The sequence below is a fragment of the Heteronotia binoei genome, chromosome 4, assembly GCF_032191835.1.
Source record: "Heteronotia binoei isolate CCM8104 ecotype False Entrance Well chromosome 4, APGP_CSIRO_Hbin_v1, whole genome shotgun sequence".
NCBI classification, from domain to species: domain Eukaryota; kingdom Metazoa; phylum Chordata; class Lepidosauria; order Squamata; family Gekkonidae; genus Heteronotia; species Heteronotia binoei.
Genome location: NC_083226.1, coordinates 186,377,760 through 186,397,279, shown reverse-complemented (window position 1 = coordinate 186,397,279; position 19,520 = coordinate 186,377,760). Strand labels below are relative to the sequence as shown.

Sequence of the window (19,520 nt, the reverse complement as noted above, 5' to 3'; positions counted from 1 at the left end):
AGATTCATGGAGGAGAGGCCCAACAATGGCTACTAGCCCCACAGTGTCTGAAGGGAGCCCGCATGTCTCTGGGGCTCTGTGCTGAGAGGCAGGGTCAAAGGAAGGCCTCAGCTTCTATTGCCTGTTATGTTGGCCCTTCAGAGGAACTGGTTGGCCCCTGTGTGAGACAGGAGGCTGGACTAGATGGACCCTCCCTGGTCTGACCCAGCAGGGCTCTTCTGATGTTCTTCCCAGGGGAAGGCCTCAGCCTCTCTGCCCTGTTGTTGGCCCTCCAGAGGAACTGGCTGGCCACTGTGTGAGACAGGAGGCTGGACTAGATGGACCCTCCCTGGTCTGACCCAGCAGGGCTCTTCTGAGGTTCTTCTCAGGGGAAGGCCTCAGCCTCTCTGCCCTGTTGTTGGCCCTCCAGAGGAACTGGTTGGCCCCTGTGTGAGACAGGAGGCTGGACTAGATGGACCCTCCCTGGTCTGACCCAGCAGGGCTCTTCTGACATTCTTCCCAGGGGAAGGCCTCAGCCTCTCTGCCCTGTTGTTGGCCCTCCAGAGGAACTCGTTAGCCACTGTGTGAGACAGGAGGCTGGACTGGATGGACCCTCCCTGGTCTGACTCAGCAGGGCTCTTCTGATGTTCTTCTCAGGGGAAGGCCTCGGCCTCTCTGCCCTGTTGTTGGCCCTCCAGAGGAACTGGCTGGCCACTGTGTGAGAGAGGAGGCTGGACTAGATGGACTCTCCCTGGTCTGACCCAGCAGGGCTCTTCTGAGGTTCCCCAGCCCACCTCCGTTTCACTCCCAGAGCTCTGGATCCAGAGAAGTCCATGCTTAAATTCTATCCCTCTCCATCCCTTGCCCCAGCGGGCTGCCACAACCACACTGATCCCTATTGGGTGTTTCTCCTGTGGATACCACCTGCAGCGAGTGTTTGCATCTGACCACCAGCCCGGCTGAGAACTGACCCTGGCGGGGGGGCACTATTTCTCAGCCCACACAAAGCAACCCTGGCCCGCCTCCAGTTTGGTGTAGTGGTGAAGTGCGAACTCTTATCTGGGAGAACCGGGTTTGATTCCCCACTCCTCCACTCGCAGCTGCTGGAGTGGCCTTGGGTCAGCCATAGCTCTGGCAGAGGTTGTCCTTGAAAGGGCAGCTTCTGGGAGAGCCAGTTTGGTGTAGTGGTTAAGTGTGCGGACTCTTATCTGGGAGAACTGGGTTTGATTCCCCACTCCTCCACCTGCACCTGCTAGAATGGCTTGGGTCAGCTCTCGTAGGAGTTGTCCTTGAAAGGGCAGCTGCTGGGAGAGCCTTCTCAGCCCCACCCACCTCACAGGGTGCCTGTTGTGGGGGGAGAAGATTTAGGAGATTGTGAGCTGCTCAGAGTCTCTGATTCAGAGAGAAGGGCGGGGTATACATCTACGGTCTTCTTCTTAGGTTCAAAGACTCTTATCTGGGAGAATGGAATTTGATTCCCCACTCCTCCACCTGCACCTGCTGGAATGGCCTTGGGTCAGCCATAGCTCTGGCAGAGGTTGTCCTTGAAAGGGCAGCTTCTGTGAGAGCCCTCTCAGCCCCACCTACCTCACAGGAAGTCTGTTGTGGGGGTAGAAGACATGGGAGATTGTGAGCCGCTCTGATTCAGGGAGAAGGGCGGGGTATAAATCTGCAATTCTTCTTCTTCCACTCACCAGGGGGTCTCTGGGGACAGGTTCCTCTCCAGCGGCTGCCGCTTGGGGCAGGCAGAAGTGCAGTCTGCTGGCCCCCTCTCCGGCTCCGAGGCCGCCTCCTTCCACGCCCCTCCGGCCCCCACGGTCTGGGCCACCAGCTGGAACACGGAGCGGTCCAGGCTCAGCCAGCCCGACGGCATCCTGGGAGGAAGGCTGCCGTCAAGGGACAAATTCATCTGCGCAACATCCCTCGGGCCACGAGCCACCGAGAGCATCCTCAGAGGAGGCCTCCCAGCCTCCTTGCTTACCTGCTGCTCTGCTTGGGTTCCTTGGTCGCCTTCCGGGAGCCAAAGAGGTGGCCCCACTTGGGCTGGCTGCTCTCGGGGCTGCAGGCGCTGCTCTGCCCGGGGGGAGGGCCCTGTCCGGGGACCGGCCCCCGCTCCTTCTCCTTGGTGCGCTTCAGCTCGGTGAGGACGGAGTCGGGGGGGCTGCCCATCCAGAAGGGGCGGCTCTTCTCCTTCCCTACCTGCCCCCCCTGGGCCCAGGGCTCCAGCTTCTGGGCAGGCTCTGGGCGGGGCCCCTCGGTGACGGGGCACGCCTCAGCCCCTTCCACCACCCCTTCCCTCGGGGGGGGCCCCTTCCTGGCCTCGGCCTGCTGCTTGGTCCCCACCCCCCCAACCGCCTTCTTCTTCCGCTCGTAGCGGATGAGGCGAGCGCCTTCTGCTGTAGACCCTTCAATGTAGACCTGCGAGCTCTGCATGAGCTGGTACCACCAGCTGGCCTGCTTGTCTTTCCTCAGCCCTGCAGCCGCCACCAGGACGTCCCTGTGCTCCCCGCCTCCCTCCTCCTCCCTCCTGCCGCCTCCTCCGGGGGCCCCCACGCCCTTGACGCGGCCCGCCTCCTCCTCCCCGCGGTGCCCAGGGTTGTCCTCCTCAGCCCCCCAGCTGGGCTCGCTGCTGCTGCTGCCCCCCCGGGGGGTCCTCATGAGCTGGAGGGTGGAGTGGGCCGAGAGCACCAGGCCCTGCTGGGTGCGGAGCAGCTCCTTGCACTGCTCCTGCTCCTTGCCCATCTGCTGCAGGCGGTGCTCGAAGAGGAGGTCCAGGCTGAAGGGCAACAGGGAGAGCGGCTGGAGCAGCAGCAGCACCTCCTCGAAGAGGCCCTGGCACACCCCGTGGGACAGCGACAGGAAGCCCACCGGCTGGTAGTGCGCCTGGATGATGTCTGCAGGGAAGACGGGCACACACGTCAGCCACCCCTTCGTGCCCCAGCCCCTCCCCTCCCCACCCCTGCCTCCCACGGGCCAGGGCCAGGGGCAGAACAGCAGAAGCCTCCGGGGAGCCCAAGCCTCTGGGAAGACCCTCTGGAGGGTCTTGGAACTTCATCTCTAGACTCTCTCTTGGCCCAGAGGCCTGCGATGATTCCTGACGGGCCTCCAACCTGCCTGTGAACCAGCCGGCCACACCCCTCTCGGGGAGGAGACAGAGGCCAGCAGGGGACACTCAGGACTGTGGGGCCAGGGAACCCACAGGGGAACTGTAAGACTTGACCCTTACAAGAGTAGCCGTTCTAGAGAGACTGAAAGGATTCCGTCTCCTCTGCTGACAACGGGCTTTGTCGTGGCTGCCACAAAGACCCCATCCCCCAGGGATTTAAGGATCAACAGCCAAAGGGCTCCTTCTCCCCCCCACCCTGACTCAGCTACCAAGTCCGGCTGATGTCCATTCCAACTGGCTGCAGACCCTGGAGTTCCAGCCCCTCCTGCCCCCGGGGTATAGAAGGCAAAAGGAGAAGAAGAGGAGGAAGAGAAGGAGGAGAAGAAGAGGACGAGGAGGAGGAGAAGGAAAAGAGGAGGAGAAGGAGGAGGAGGAGAGGAGGAGGAAGAGGAGAAGAAGAAGAGGATGAGGAGAAGAGGACAAGGAGGAGGAGGAGGAGAAGAGGAGGAGGAGAAGAGGAGGAGGAGAAGAAGAGGAGGAGAAGAAGAAGAGGAGGAGAAGAAGGAGAAGAGGAAGAGGAGGAGAAGAAGAGGAGAAGGAGAAGAAGAAGAGGAGGAGGAGGAGGAGAGGAGGAGGAGAAGAAGAGGAGAAGGAGGAGGGGAAGAAGAGGAGGAGAAGAAAAGGAGGAAAAGAGGAGGAGGAGGAGAAGAGGTGGAGGAGAAGAAGAATAAGAGGAGGAGGAGGAGGAGAGGAGGAGAAGGAGGAGGAGAAGAAGAGGATGAGGAGGAGGAAGAGGAGAAGAAGAAGAGGAGGAGAAGAAGACAAGGAGGAGAAGGAGAAGAGGAGGAGGAGGAGAAGAAGAGGATGAGGAGAAGGAGAAGAGGACGAGGAGGAGGAGAAGAGGACGAGGAGAAGAAGAAGAGAGGTCTGGGAGGTCTGGGAGGTCACAGAGGTCTGGGAGGAGCAGAGCAGAGCAGCTCTGATAGCTGAGACAGCTGGAGAAATTGCTGAGAATTTCTGAGTTTTGAAGGACTACATTCTAAGGTTTGTGGGGCTGCCTAAAATTCTAAGGTGTGATAGCTGGGGAACTGCTCTTTGTTTGGTTGACTGCTCTTTGTTTGGTTGACTGCCTTAAGGGTGAAAGAGATTGAGAGTGATTGCTGCTGATTGAGAGTGATTGCTGAGGAGTGCCCTGCTCCACCTCTTTGCATTTTAAGCTGCGCCTTGCCAAAGGCGCGAGCCTTTGGCGCGAGCCGAAGGGCGAGAGCTAAAGGGCTCTTGGCCTGTGGCTCTTCGCCTAGGGGCTCTCTAAGGAGCAGGAACCCAGATCCCTGGCTTCCTTGTTCTCCAAATAAGGTAAGTTCCCAATAAGGTAAGTTTAGGTAAGTTGACCCGCCAGAAGGGGAGCCACTTAAACAGCATTTAAAGAGGACTGTATATTTTAATATATATATATATATACAATGAAGATAGAATGCCAGCAGGGGGTTGGGGGCTTTCCAGTGTTTTGCACTGAGTGTCACATGTATGACTATCTGCCCAAAGGACAGAAGTCTTGGGTGTGTGCTCGATGCAAGGAGCTCCTGGTCCTCAGGGAACGAGTTCGTACCCTTGAGGCCGAGGTGACTGCCCTGGAGAAGCAGAGACGGTCAGTTAGGCACTTGGGGAAGACTCTCGGGGGCATATTAGATGAGCCCCGCTCTGAACGTAGCAGCCCCGTTGCTGCCAGAGAGCGTGAGGGTCGAGAGGGAACAGGGCACCGTGCTGAGGATAAGGGGAATGCGCCCTCAGAAGGGACCTCTTCTTCGGTTGGTGAGCGGGAATCCTTTCGCGCCAAGGAACCATCCCTGAGCAGGGGGAGAGGGGGGGTATTGGTAGTTGGTGATTCGATCATTAGGCAAGTAGACAGCCGGGTGGCGAAACCGCGTACTGACCGTATGGTGACTTGCCTGCCTGGTGCGAAGGTAGCGGACATTACGCGTGTAGTAGATAGACTGATAGACAGTGCTGGGGAGGAGCCTGTGGTTGTGGTGCATGTTGGCACCAACGATGTGGGGAAATGCAGTCGTGAGGTCCTGGAGGAAAAATTTAGGCTGCTAGGCGGGAGACTTAAGGCCAGGACCTCCAAGGTAGCCTTCTCGGAAGTGCTACCTGTTCCACGTGCAGGGCAGGAGAGACAGGCACAAATTAGAAGTCTCAATGTGTGGATGAGACGATGGTGTAAGGAGGAAGGGTTTAAGTTTGTTAGGCACTGGGATGCTTTCTGGAACAAGCGGGAGCTGTACAAAAGAGACGGTCTCCACTTGTCCCCGGATGGAACCAGGCTGCTGGCACGTAAAATCAAAAAGGTGGCAGAGCAGTTTTTAAACTAAATCTTGGGGGAAAGCCGACAGGAGATGAAATGTCTCTGGTTCGGGAGGACTCGTCTCAAAGAGATGAAGGGTTAGCTGCTATTTTTCTACCGGGTAACGGACCGGAGTTGTCCACTGTGAAGGTGACAAACAATATGGACTGTCTGCCAGTGTCTCGAGGCGGCAGGAGGAAGGTGGCGGGCCTAGCTCGCCTGGGAAATTATAGATGTTTGTATGCAAATGCTAGAAGTGTTCAAAGTAAAATTGGTGAATTGGAATGTTTAGTGCTGGGAGAAAACATAGACATTGTGGGAATTTCAGAAACTTGGTGGAATGAGGAGAATCAGTGGGACACGGTGATTCCTGGATATAAGCTATATCGGAAGGATAGGGAGGGAAGGGTTGGAGGTGGGGTGGCTCTGTATGTCAGAGAGGATATACGGTCCAGTAAGGCTGAGATCAGAGAATTAGATTCACTTTTAGAAATGCTTTGGGTTGAAATAGAGGGCCCAAAAGGAAATTTAACTATGGGAGTTTGTTATCGCCCACCAAATCAAAAGAGAGAGGACGATTATAATATGATGGAAGGCTTAAAGATAGCGGCTAAACGTAAAAACTGTGTTGTAATAGGTGATTTTAACTACCCGCAGATTGATTGGGTCAATATGTGTTCTGGTCGAGAGAAAGAGATTGAGTTTCTTGATGCTCTCAATGACTGTGCTATGGAGCAGATGGTCTCAGAACCTACCAGGGGTGGGGCGATCCTGGATTTGGTCCTAAGTAATTTGGTCCTAAGTAATGCCCAAGACTTGGTGAGAGATGAGATGTAAAAGTGATTGCGCCGCTTGGGAGCAGTGACCATAATGTTATTGATTTCACCGTTTGTATAAATAGGGAGTTGTCCAAAAAGAGGGAGTTGTCCAAAAAGACCACCACAACCACACCCTATAAATAGGGAGTTGTCCAAAAAGACCACCACAAAAGACCACCACAACCACGTTTAACTTTAACTTTAAAAGGGGTAAATACACTGAGATGAGGAGGCATGTGAGGAAGAAACTGAAAGGAAAGGTACATACGGTCAAAACCCTTGAGAAAGCTTGGACGCTATTTAAAACTATAATCCTAGAAGCTCAGATAAAATACATACCACAAGTTAGGAAAGGCACAAACAGGCATAAGAAAAGGCCTGCGTGGTTAACAAACAAAGTAATGGAAGCTGTAAAAGGTAAGAAGGACTCCTTTAAGCGGTGGAAAACCAGTCCAAGTGAGATTAGTAAAAGGGAACACAGGCTGTGGCAAATCAAATGCAAGACTGTGATCAGGCAGGCAAAAAGGGACTATGAGGAGCATATTGCAAAAAACATAAAGACCAACAATAAAACTTTCTTCAAATATATTAGAAGTAGGAAACCAGCCAGGGAGGCAGTGGGGCCATTGGATGACCATGGGGTAAAAGGATTACTGAAGGAGGATAGGGAAATGGCTGAAAAGCTAAATGAATTTTTTGCCTCCGTCTTCACTGTAGAAGACGAGAACTTTTTGCCCGCCCCAGAACCACTAATTTTGGAAGGGGTGTTGAAAGACCTGAGTCAGATTGAGGTGACAAATGAGGAGGTCCTACAACTGATAGACAAATTAAAAACTAATAAGTCACCGGGTCCGGATGGCATACATCCGAGAGTTCTGAAGGAACTCAAAGTTGAACTTGTGGATCTTCTAACAAAAATCTGTAATCTTTCATTGAAATCTGCCTCCATTCCTGAGGACTGGAAGGTAGCAAATGTCACCCCCATCTTTAAAAAAGGTTCCAGAGGAGATCCGGGAAACTACAGGCCAGTCAGTCTGACTTCAATACCGGGAAAGTTGGTAGAAACCATTATCAAGGACAGAATGAGTAGGCACATTGATGAACACGGGTTATTGAGGAAGACTCAGCATGGGTTCTGCAAGGGAAGATCTTGCCTCACTAACCTGTTGCATTTCTTTGAGGGGGTGAACAAACATGTGGACAAAGGAGACCCGATAGATGTTGTTTACCTTGACTTCCAGAAAGCTTTTGATAAAGTTCCTCATCAAAGGCTCCTTAGAAAGCTTGAGAATCATGGAGTAAAAGGACAGGTCCTCTTGTGGATCAAAAACTGGCTGAGTAATAGGAAGCAGAGAGTGAGTATAAATGGGCAGTCTTCGCAGTGGAGGACGGTAAGCAGTGGGGTGCCGCAGGGCTCGGTACTGGGTCCCATGCTTTTTAACTTGTTCATAAATGATTTAGAGTTCGGAGTGAGCAGTGAAGTGGCCAAGTTTGCGGATGACACTAAATTGTTCAGGGTGGTGAGAACCAGAGAGGATTGTGAGGAACTCCAAAGGGATCTGTTGAGGCTGGGTGAGTGGGCGTCAACGTGGCAGATGCGGTTCAATGTGGCCAAGTGCAAAGTAATGCACATTGGGGCTAAGAATCCCAGCTACAAATACAAGTTGATGGGGTGTGAACTGGCAGAGACTGATCAAGAGAGAGATCTTGGGGTCATGATAGATAACTCACTGAAAGTGTCAAGACAGTGTGCGTTTGCAATAAAAAAGGCCAATGCCATGCTGGGAATTATTAGGAAGGGAATTGAAAACAAATCAGCCAGTATCATAATGCCCCTGTATAAATCGATGGTGCGGTCTCATTTGGAGTACTGTGTGCAGTTCTGGTCGCCGCACCTCAAAAAGGATATTATAGCTTTAGAGAAGGTGCAGAGAAGGGCAACTAGAATGATTAAAGGGCTGGAGCACTTTCCCTATGAAGAAAGGTTGAAACGCTTGGGACTCTTTAGCTTGGAGAAACGTCGACTGCGGGGTGACATGATAGAGGTTTACAAGATAATGCATGGAATGGAGAAAGTAGAGAAAGAAGTACTTTTCTCCCTTTCTCACAATACAAGAACTCGTGGGCATTCGATGAAATTGCTGAGCAGACAGGTTAAGACGGATAAAAGGAAGTACTTCTTCACTCAAAGGGTGATTAACATGTGGAATTCACTGCCACAGGAGGTGGTGGCGGCCACAAATATAGCCACCTTCAAGAGGGGTTTAGATAAAAATATGGAGCACAGGTCCATCAGTGGCTATTAGCCACAGTGTATGGAGCACAGGTCCATCAGTGGCTATTAGCCACAGTGTATGTGTGTATATAACATTTTTTGCCACTGTGTGACACAGAGTGTTGGACTTGATGGGCCGTTGGCCTGATCCAACATGGCTTCTCTTATGTTCTTATGTTCTTAAGAGGACGAGGAGAAGAAGAGGAGGAGGAGAAGAAGAAGAGGAGGAGGAGACGGAGGAGAAGAAGAGGAGGAGAAGGAGAAGAAGAAGAGGAGGAGGAGAAGAAGAGGACGAGGAGGAGGAGAAGAGGAAGAGGAGGAGAAGAAGAGGAGAAGGAAAAGAGGAGGAGGAGAGGACGAGGAAGAGAAGGAGGAGGAGGAGGAGAAGAAGAAGAGGACGAGGAGAAGAAGAGGAAGAGAAGGAGGAGGAGGAAAAGAAAATGAGGAGGAGGAGGAGAAGAAGAGGAGGAGGAGGAGAAGAAGAGGTGGAGGAGGAGAAGAAGAGGAGGAGAAGAAGAGGTAGAGAAGGAGGAGGAGAAGAAGAGGAGGAGGAGAAGAAGAAGAGGAGGAGGAGGAGAAGAGAAGAAGAGGAGGAGGACGTTCCTATACCCTGCATTTCTCTGCCCAAAGCTGTTTCAAAGGGGCTTCCTATCGCCTTTCCCTTCCCCTCCCCACAACAGACAGTTCTGATCAGGGGGCTGGACTGGATGGCCCTGTGTCCCCCACCAACTCTGGGCTTGTATTATCTCAAAGCCACCATTTCCTCCAGGGGAACTGATTTCAGTCACTGGACCCCAGTTCCAATCCCAGATCTCCAGCCACTACCTGGAGGTTGGCAAGCATTGCCCTGAGACTGTTTGCCACTCCCTCCCCCAGAAAGGAAGCAGGGGCTAACGGAGCTCTCCTGCTGGAGGCGGGAGGGGGGGTCCCTTGAGCCTGCAGGTGTCCAAATCTTGCCATAGCCGCAGACACATCCCCATTCCAGCGTGGCCGCTTGTTCTTACCTTCGTGGTTGTAGAGGTGATTGAACCAGAACTCCAAGGACCGGATGCTGTTGAAGAAGAAGAAAGTAGGAGAAGGGAGTGAAACTGGCCCTGGAGGGAGGGCCCAGCCCCCAGGAGGCCGCCTGCCCCTCCTCTCTCCCGCCCTCCCCCCCAGAAGCAAGCAGACAGCACACACACACGGGGTCCTCCTCTGCCCTCAGAGGGCATCAGGTAGAGGGAAAGACAGAGGACGGGTGGCCCGTGGCCACCAGGGCTGACTCAGGACTGGAACCCGCCTCTCACTGCTCTCCACACCAAAGCAAATGCTGCAAGTGCAAGTGGAAAGGAGAAACACCCCCCCCCCCATAGCTCTTCCCACATGCCCAGTTCATGACGGGCTGGGATTTTCCTCCAGCCAAACGTGGTAACCAGCCACGGTATTGCAATGAGGGGCCAGGCAGGGCAGTTCCAGCCCTCCAACCCCAAGGCCATTTTTGGGTCGGAAAACTGGTGCCAGGGGGTTGTGTGAAGCCCCTTCTCCCTGCATAGTGGTCCCAATCCAGATCAGACCTCTGAAGCGTGCACGTCATGATCATGGGCCTAGTGAGGCCTGCAGCCTCAGGGAAGCCTGCTTAGGAGCTTCGGCGAAAAGCCTACATCTCCCAGAATCCCGTCCCTCTGATTGGGTAGCGAGGGTTTCGGAGGGAAACAGGCCCAGAGAGGGGCGGGGCCCGGGAAGAGAATATATAAAGGCCAAGCCCAGGAAGTGGGTGTTCTTTTCCTAGGAGGCAGAGCTGCTGCCAGGGAGAGACCCTTGCCCTTAGAGGAAGGGTGAGTAGGCTAGGTCTGGCTGAGACAGTAGGGATAGTAAGTTCAGACGCGTTAGGGCATTTGGTTATTTTCCTCTTCACCCCTTTTACTGTTTTATGCACCTTGATTGTTATATTGCACTGACCTTAAAACAAACCTTTCTTCCCCTCTGCCTGGTCCTCACGGCCATTATTTGGCCTAAGCTATAGGAGACCTGAAGGGCTTGGGAGGGAACTCTGGACCTTCTCAAGGGAGACCCTTAACCCAGAGTGGTGGCAGCAGTTGGTAAGACCCCTCCCTGAGTTGTGACAGCACAGAATCACAGGCCTTCAGTGCAGGTGGGGCTGTGTGGATCTCTCTCTCCCACAAGCAACTGGCAGCCCAGGGGGCTCAACTGCGTCCCCCCTCCCTTTTAAGTAAAGCCGGTACAGACCCCCCCCCCCCACAAACCCCCTGCCCTAAAAGGGGCCGATCCGCAGCTTACTTGAGGAGGCCCAGGAGGAAGGCGTTGAGGCGCATGGTGTGGCTGGTGAGCTCCGGGAACTGGCTGACCTTGGCACAGAGGCCGTGAAGGACTTTGGTGGAGGGGCCTGCAAGGGAGGAGGGGGAGCGTCAGTGGCAGAGCAGGCAAGGAACGGGGTCTCCCCCCTCCCCCAACAAGAGGCCAGATTCCTCTGAGCCCTTCTCCCCCCACCCCCGCCCTGCCATCCTTCAAAGGAAAGGTCCAAGGGAGGGAGGAGGACCACGCAGGTACAGCTCTTACCTGAGACATCTTCTTGGGAGGGTTTGGTCACCCAGGTGGCTGGAAGAGACCAGGGGACTCCCACCCCCCATAAAGCCCACCAAGCCCAAATCCATCATCATGCTGGTTCCATTCCCGAACAAGAAGACCACAGATTTAAACCCCGCCCTTATCTCTGAATCAGAGACTCAGAGCAGCTCACAATCTCCCACATCTTCTCCCCCCAGAACAGACGCCCTGTGAGGTGGGTGGGGCTGAGAGAACTGTCCCAGAAGCTGCCCTTTCAAGGACAACCTCTGCCAGAGCTATGGCTGACCCAAGGCCATTCCAGCAGGTGCAAGTGGAGGAGTGGGGAATCAAACCCAGTTCTCCCAGATAAGAGTCCACACACTTAACCACTACACCAAACTGGCTGTCACAGAAGCTGCCCTTTCAAGGACAATGTGAGGGCTCTGGCTGACCCAAGGCCATTCCAGCAGCTGCAAGTGGAGGAGTGCAGAATCAAACCGAGTTCTCCCAGATAAGAGTCCGCACACTTCACCACTACACCAAACTGGCTGTCACAGAAGCTGCCCTTTCAAGGACAATGTGGGGGCTATGGCTGACCCAAGGCCATTCCAGCAGGTGCAAGTGGAGGAGTGGGGAATCAAACCTGGTTGTCCCAGATAAGAGACCGCAAACTTCACCACTACACCAAACTGGCTCTCACAGAAGCTGCCCTTTCAAGGACAATGTGGGGGCTATGGCTGACCCAAGGCCATTCCAGCAGGTGCAAGTGGAGGAGTGGGGAATCAAACCCGGTTCTCCCAGATAAGAGTCCGCACACTTCACCACTACACCAAACTGGCTCTCCCAGAACCTGCCCTTTCAAGGACAATGTGGGGGCTATGGCTAACCCAAGGCCATTCCAGCAGCTGCAAGGGGAGGAGTGGGGAATCAAACCCGGCTCTCCCAGATAAGAGTCCGCACACTTCAGCACTCCACCAAACTGGCTCTCAAGATAGAGGTGGCCCCCCAGGACTCCCCCCACCCTCATCTCTCCTGGCTGGGACTCCAATCCTCCCCCCTCCCCATAGGAGCAAGCAGAGGAGGGCCTTGCTTCGCTCACTGCAAGACAAGGGCTGGTGCCATGGCAACAGCAGCATCCCTACCCAGCTGAGTGGAGGCCTCCACCACGCTCCAGGGGACGTTGCGCCTCTGGCCCACGATCACGTCCAGCACGTGGCCTTTCAGCCCGTCGCTCAGGAGGCTGCGGATGGCTGGGCACAGGTACTTCAGGATGAGGTGCCCCACGTTGGGGCTCACGGAGCTGTTCCCCAGCTTGGCCTGGAAAGGGGGCGGGGGGGGGAGGAGAGACCCTGCATTACAGCCAGCCGAGGCACCCTGGGCTTGGGCTCCGCCGTGGTCCGCTGCAGACTGGCTGTGGCTGGGACAGGCCGAGGGCCAAAGGGACACTCCCCACTGCTAGCAGGCATGGGGGGTGCTATAAAGTCGGGGTGGGCAGGGCTGAGCCTTTCCAGGAATTGGGGGGGGGTTTCTGCACTTGGAACATGCTGGCCCCCTCGCCCACACAGCCCAGAACATTCCCTGCTGGCTGCTGGAAGAGGGGGGGGGGAGACATGACCCTGGCCTGCATTCTGCAGCTTGCCTGCTGCCCTCCCCAGCCTCAGCCAAGGACCTGGGATTATGCAGAAGGTGCCTGAGTACCCCCTCCCCCCAAGGAGGAGGAAAGGGCTGCTGCTCTGCAGAGGGGCTCACCCACCTTCAGAATCCCTCCCCCCCCAACCCACCTGGCCAGCAGGTCCAGGAGCAGCCAAGACCTCCCACACCAGGAGGGAGGGAGGGAGGAGGGAGGGAAGGGAAGGAAGGGAGGGAGGAGGGAAGGAAGAAGGGAGGGGATGGAAGAAGGAGGGAGGGAAGGGAGGAAGGAAGGAAGGAAGGAAGGAAGGAAGGAAGGAAGGAAGGAAGGAAGGAAGGAAGGAAGGAAGGAAGGAAGGCCAACGTGGCAGAAGACTTCCCAGGTGCCAAAGAGTCAGGAAAGCAGAGAGGTGCAAGTGCCAGAGAGACACGTCCAGACAGAAAAGGGGCAGAGATCCGTGGCCCGACAGGATCACTCCCCCCCCCGCCCCCGCAGTTCGGGGAAGGTTTCTTTGGGGGGAAGCACAAGGAGGGCTTCAGGGCTCTGCTGATGCCCTTTTCCAGCACAATGCCTCGGAGGGGCCCCCAACCCCCGCACTCACCTTCACCCCGGGGTCTCTGCTGGTCCCAAAATGTGCCACTATCAAGTCCACGGCTGTGTTGATGGCCTTGACCAGCCCTGGAAGACAGATGGCAGCGCAGAGGTGAGAGCCCAAGGCAGAAGGGGAGGAAGGCAACACCCCACCCGCATCTCCCCATGCCGTGGGGGCAGCTGTCCTCCCCCGCCCCGCCCCAGAGGGTCTGCTTCCAGCCGCTGGCCCCCTCTGTAGCACGCCTGTCCTCAAAGGCACCCACAGCCAATCACAGCAGCAGATCACTGTTGGGTAGATCTAGGGACTCTACAGTCAGAACTTCCTGTAAGTAGACAAGGCCTTATTTTCCACCCACGTGGCCCCAGTTCCCACCTCTCCAGCAGACAAGGGACTCTGCAGGAACCCCACGGACAGCCCTGCCTAGAAGAGGGCCCCTGCTCTCCCCACCGTCTCTCCTCTCAAGCCCCTCCTGTCCTGCTCACCACTCGCTGGGCCAGACGCAGGAGGGAGGCCCCACAGCCCCCCCCCCCCCACAGGGCAGCAAGAGGGGCCTTGGGCAGGCAGGCCCTGGGACTCCTGAGCAAGAAGGCCCCCAACCACCCCAGAGCCTCGAAGGGCAGCAGAGTGGGATGCTGAGGCAGCTGGGGGCTCCGAGCCCCCAAAGGGGCCGCTGCCGATCCCCGCCCCCCGCCCGCTTGCTCCGTGGCTGCAGCGGAGAAGACCCACCTTTCTTCTGCAGGAGATCAACTGACACGGACTCCGCGTTCCCATCCGGCGACAGGCAGAATTCCGCGGGGGGCTTTTCTGCCAGGGAGAAATAGTCGGGGAAGAAGTCGGAGTAGTTGAGCGGCAGGGGCTTCACAGCCTGCCCTGGGGGGGGGGGGGGTCAGAGAGAAAGGGGGGAGGGTCAGAGCTGGTTCCTGGGTGGCACAGCCTTCACCTTCAGAGCGGGAGGGGGCACTGCCGCCTTTGCCTGGCCCTCCCGATGTGGGGCGGCGGGATTCCTTGCCCAGACAGTGCAGCCTTCCTTAGCCAAGGGCCAAGTCCCACCTCTCCCCCAGAGGGAGGCCCCAACCAGGGCGCAACACAGGACTCCCTCCTCCCGCAGACCCCAGGGAGGGCTGGCCTTTGCCTCCAGAGGGAACAGCCGCCCTCCAAAGAAGGGGGGAGGGAGGGAGGAGCAGAGGACAGAGACAGCGGAGGGGCAAGGAGGCAGCAAAGGCTCAGGAACAAGACCCCCAAGTGGGGTCTCTGGCAGGGCTCCGTCTCCACCCACGAGTCCCCGTTCCGCTGAAATCAATGCCCAGGCAAAGAGATCAGGACGCTGGGCTTGGATCTGGGAGACCCGGGTTCGAATTCCATCCCCCTCCCCCCATGGAAGCTGCTGCTCTCGCCCGGCCTTGCCTACCCCGCTGGGGGGTTGTGAGGATCCAACAGAGGCGGAGGAGGAGAGGGCTGAGCTGCTTGGTGGGAAAAGGTGAGACTGAGATGTAACAGCTAAAACAAACTGAAGCCTGAAGTGGGAGCCGATTTTAGCACCCCGGGGGGGGGGGGGTGGAACGGTGGGCTGGTCAGAAGGCTGAGCTGCCTGTGCTCCCACAAGGGGGGTGGGGGCAGAAGAGGAGGAAGAGATTGGAGTTCTATCCTGCCCTCCGCTCAGGGTCTCAGAGAGCGCCTTCCCTTCCTCTCCCCACAACAGACAGACCCTCTTGCGAGGGAGGTAGGGTTGGGAGAGCTCTGAGAGAAATTGCTCTTGGGAGAACTGCTCTACCGAGAACTTGTGGCTGGCCCAAGGTCACTCCAGCAGCTGCATGTGGAGGAGTGAGGAATCGAACCCGCTTCTCTCAGATTAGAGTCCCACATTCTCCGGTTCCAGCTCAGCCAGGGAAATGAGGGGCCAACGGCGCCTCTTGAAAGAGCCGCCCCGGTTGGTCAGGCTGTTCTTTCGGGCTGCCCCCAGCACCCCCCCTGAAGCCCCGGACGTCGGCAAGACTCCCCCCACTGGAGCACTCCCACCCCCGAGAGAAGACTCCATCCCTGAGCCAAAACCAGGAACTTCCTTTCCCACCAAGTCGGAGCCAAGGGGGGTGGGGCAGTGGCCGCCTTTGGTGGGTCAGGGGTCCCAGAGAGCCCCGCCTTTGGCTGGGGCGCACCCTTGAGCCTGCAGGTGGCGCGTCCCGCACCCAGGGCACCTGGGAACTCAAAGATGGTGTTCCTCCAGTCCAGGCTGCCCGCCAGCCCCGAGACGCGGTCCAGCCCCAGGGGGTTCCTTCGCCGATACTCCCGCCACTTGAGGGCTTGCGGAGAGAGGTGGTGGGCTACACGGCCCCCCAAGGCAGGCACACAAGGAGACAGAGAGAGCGGGGGAGGGGAGGGGGGGAACCAAGAGAGGAGACAGACAAGAACAAAGACAGCAGCAGGTTAGTAGCGTCAGGAGCAACCCCACAAGCGTCAGCTGCAGACTGGCATGGGGGGGTGGGGAGGGGAAAGTCTAAAGATGTGGAAGCAACAAGGCTGGCATGGTGGCCCTTCAGACAAGCAGGGAGCTTCAGAAAATTCAGTGGCATCACAAAAGGGAGACCATGTGCTACATGTTAAGACCCACCTGAAGTGTCTATAGAAATGGCTCCTGTTGAGCTGTTAGAAATTCTAGTGAGTAACTACATCCATGATGTATGCAGGGGTGGAATTCCAGCAGGGGCTCCTTTGCATATTAGGCCACACCCCCTGATGTAGCCAGTCCTCCTGGAGCTTACAGAAATGTAAGCTCCCGGAGGATTGGCTACATCAGGGGTGTGTGGCCTAATATGCAAAGGAGCCCCTGCTAGAATTCCACCCCTGGATGTATGTACCTGAGGACGTGTGCGTCCTGCAAAAGCTTGTACTCAGAATTAAATTTTGGTGGTCTTAAAGGCACCCCTGGACTACTCAGCAAACCCCATTCCTGTGGTTTCATCCGCTGCTGAGGTGGCCATGGCCAATACGGGTGTTTCCCCAAAGCCTCCCACCCACCCCGTTCATGGGAGGCCTGCCCAGTTCTCAGCTGCAGGCAGACACAGAGCACCTACCATTCAGGGGGCGGGGGCCCATGGCACCCAAGGGTCCGGCGCTGAGGGGCTCATTGCAGCCGGCCTTCCATTTGGGGTCGGCAGGTCCTCCTGCCCTGGACAAGCTCAACCTCTCGGTCGCCACAGGCGGGAGGGAGCTGCTGCCGTGGAGCTGGCACTCCTCTGGTGGTCTCTTCTGCTCGGGCAGCCCCTTGGGGACCGGCTGAGGACTCTCCTTTTTGTGTCCGGGATTGGCCCGGGTGCTGGCATGGGGGGCCGGGGAAGGCTTGGTGGGCAGGAGGTTGGCAGAGACGGGGCAAGACCTGCTTCGGGGAGGGTGGCTCTCAGGAGTCGAGGAGCAGGCAGAAGAGGAGGAGGAGTCCACATTTTGGAAGAAAGGCACATTGCTTCGCACGGGGGAGTAGCTGCCCAGCGGGGACGGGCGAGTGGTCTCTGGGCCGGGCTTCTTGGCACTGCCGTCGCTGAGGGAAGCGGCCCCGTCCGCTGAGCGCTGGCCGGCCCCCAAGGCGCCCACCACCATGGGCTGGTCGGCGGAGGTGGCGGAGGCCGAGGACTGGGAGGTGGAGGAGAGCTGCTGGCCGGCTGAGCGGCTGGCGGCCGAGAGGCTGTAGAGCTGGGAGAGGCTGGAGGCGAAGTGGCTGTGCAGGGCCCGCCCCTTGGGCTGCTTGGGGAAGTGGTGCTGGAACACAAAGGGCTGGATGGGCAGCGTGGTCGGCCGCTGGTCTTTGCTGTAGCGCACCACCACTTTGCTGTCTGCGGCCCCGCCTGCAGGGGGAGGCAGAGAGAGAGAGAGTGAGAGGGGTGCAGCCAGGGGCCCACTCTGCCTGCCCATGGAGGAAAGCGTGGCTCCCCCTCCCTCCCCACCCCAGCCCAGACCACCCACCCACTGAGGCTTGCTTGAACAAGGGGCCTGTGTCAAGCATGCTATTTCCAAGTGTTGATTCATCCATACTTTTCTTTTCTTCCCCCCACCCCCCTTTCTCACTTCTTTCTGTGAATGCATAATAAATCTCTCTGCTTCTGGGATGTGTAGGGTAACCTTGTATTAGCAATGTAAAATGCCTCTCCCCCAGATTCTCACAGCCATGTCTTATCAGCTAGCAGAGAATGTGTGAGAAACGGAGATGTTCACATTCCTTAGTCACCAAAGAGATATTAGTGAGTAGCCTTTGAACCTTCAATGCAATTTGCATCTTTGTGTTATTCTTTTGAAGTTATCTGTAACCCTGTCTTTGAAGTAGCCTATAAGATACTATGCAACACTGTGACAAGTATTACTTCCAAAGTATCGGTCCTTGGAGCAAGTTATGGAGTTTCAATAAAACAAGTCTTTGATTCAAAACAAAAGCTTGATTATTTCGAAATATCGATGCCTGAAAAAGGCAACTGGAGGCAGACAAGGGTGGTGGCCCCCGCCCCCTGGGGTTCATGCCTCTCAGCCCTCCCCCCCCCCCCGGTCCCACCTCGGCTGAGATGCCAACTGCCACAAAACAGCAGGACTAGAAGGAAGGGAGAGAAGTCGGTCTGTCCACCATCAAAAGGCAAAACTGAAGGGAAAGGGGTGGAGAGTTCAGCAGGGGAGGCCAAACCCGAACGGACCTCGGCCAACAGAGGCCGCTTGGGCAGGGGATGTGGAAGCACCAGGCCTTATGCCCAGGAGGAGGACGGTGGCACAGCGCCCCGGATCCTCTGCCAGCTCTGAAGCCTTGGTTGCTCAGGGCAACAGAAGGGAAGTGTTTTAACACAGCAAGACTCAGCTTCCAGCCGCCCGGCCAGCCTGAAGGGCCCACAGCCCTGCACCCTGGATTAGGCAGTGGGAGGCGCTTCTCCTTGGGTGGCACAAGCCTCTCGGAGAGGGAGCTTGGTGCAACACCAGCATGGTGCGCATGACACACATGACCAAGCCCCCCCCCTCCACATACATTTGAGCAGGTTTGGTTAGGCAGGCTCCTTGCGGAGCCCAAAGACCCTCCAAGTGAGCAGATCTGGCCAGCCAAAAGCTCAGGCAGGGCCCGGGCAGAGAACGCTCCCTCTGGGCACGGATTTCTCTTCCCTGCTTCAGAAGAAGATTGCAGATTTCTACCCCGCCCTTCTCTCTGAATCAGAGACTCAGCGCAGCTTACAATCTCCTCTATCTTCTCCCCCCACAACAGACACCCTGTGAGGTGGGTGGGGCTGAGAGAGCTCTGACAGAAGCTGCCCTTTCAAGGACAACTCCTGCGAGGAGAAAGTAGTTCTACAAGGCTGTAAATTAATGGAAAACCAGATACGTCTGAGAGGAGTACTTGAAGATGAAGAGTCTGATTTGAGGTCATATATAATAAGAATCATAGCTGAATTTTTGGGTGTGGATGCTGACGAATCTAGCTATCTTTATGACTATATATACAGGGTAAATTCAATGTATGCCAAGAAAAATAAGTTGCCAAGAGAAGTGGTAATAAGATTTGTATCAAGAGATATGGTAGGAAAGATCTTAAGTAAACAATTTGAAAAAACATTGGAAGTAGATGACAGCAGAGTAAGAATCATGAAGGAGTTGCCAAGAAAGGTCATAAATGACAGAAGACTCTATAAAAAATTAACTGACAAACTACGGGAGAATGAAGTGAGATACAGATGGATACTGGCAGAGGGTCTAAGTTTTGAACATGGAGGAAAGAGGATGACAATTACAAATGTTCAAGAACTGAGGAGGTTTTTTGAAGAACACAGGGAATTTGGGGATACAGAATAAAAGAAGAATCACTATGGATTACAAATTAATATCTTGGAATGTAAACGGACTAAATTCACCGCAAAAAAGAAAGGCTACATTTCATTGGATTAAGAAACAAAAAAGTAGTATAATTTGCCTACAAGAAGTACATATTAAACAAATGGATTACAAATTTTTATGGAATAAACAATTGGGAATGGAATTTTACTCGCTGGCTAAGGAGAAAAAAAGGGGAGTGGTTTTTTATATTAAACTAGAATTGGATCCAAAGTTTATTTTTAAGGCAATGATGGGAGATATTTAGCAGTGGAAGTGGTGTTGAATGACAAAAAGACGTTATTGGGACTGTATGCCCCAAATGGGGCGAAAGATGCCTTCTTTAAAGATATTGTGCAACTATTAGACCAAGTGACATACGAACAAATAATGGTAATGGGAGACTTTA

The 19,520-nt window shown here is 55.6% G+C and overlaps 1 protein-coding gene across 1 annotated transcript in view; it reads right to left on the bottom strand.

Moving 5' to 3' along the window:
- RUSC2 (RUN and SH3 domain containing 2) overlaps positions 1 to 19,520 on the bottom strand; it is a 31,563-nt gene that overhangs the window by 747 nt on the left and 11,296 nt on the right. The window contains exons 2-10 of the mRNA XM_060236272.1: positions 16,357 to 17,121; positions 15,442 to 15,606; positions 14,015 to 14,158; positions 13,298 to 13,374; positions 12,209 to 12,383; positions 10,800 to 10,905; positions 9,527 to 9,573; positions 1,961 to 2,873; positions 1,674 to 1,853 (exon numbers count right to left, since the gene is read on the bottom strand). Of these exons, the coding sequence (XP_060092255.1) occupies positions 1,674 to 1,853; positions 1,961 to 2,873; positions 9,527 to 9,573; positions 10,800 to 10,905; positions 12,209 to 12,383; positions 13,298 to 13,374; positions 14,015 to 14,158; positions 15,442 to 15,606; positions 16,357 to 17,121 (2,572 nt within the window). The remainder of the gene's footprint in view (positions 1 to 1,673; positions 1,854 to 1,960; positions 2,874 to 9,526; positions 9,574 to 10,799; positions 10,906 to 12,208; positions 12,384 to 13,297; positions 13,375 to 14,014; positions 14,159 to 15,441; positions 15,607 to 16,356; positions 17,122 to 19,520) is intronic.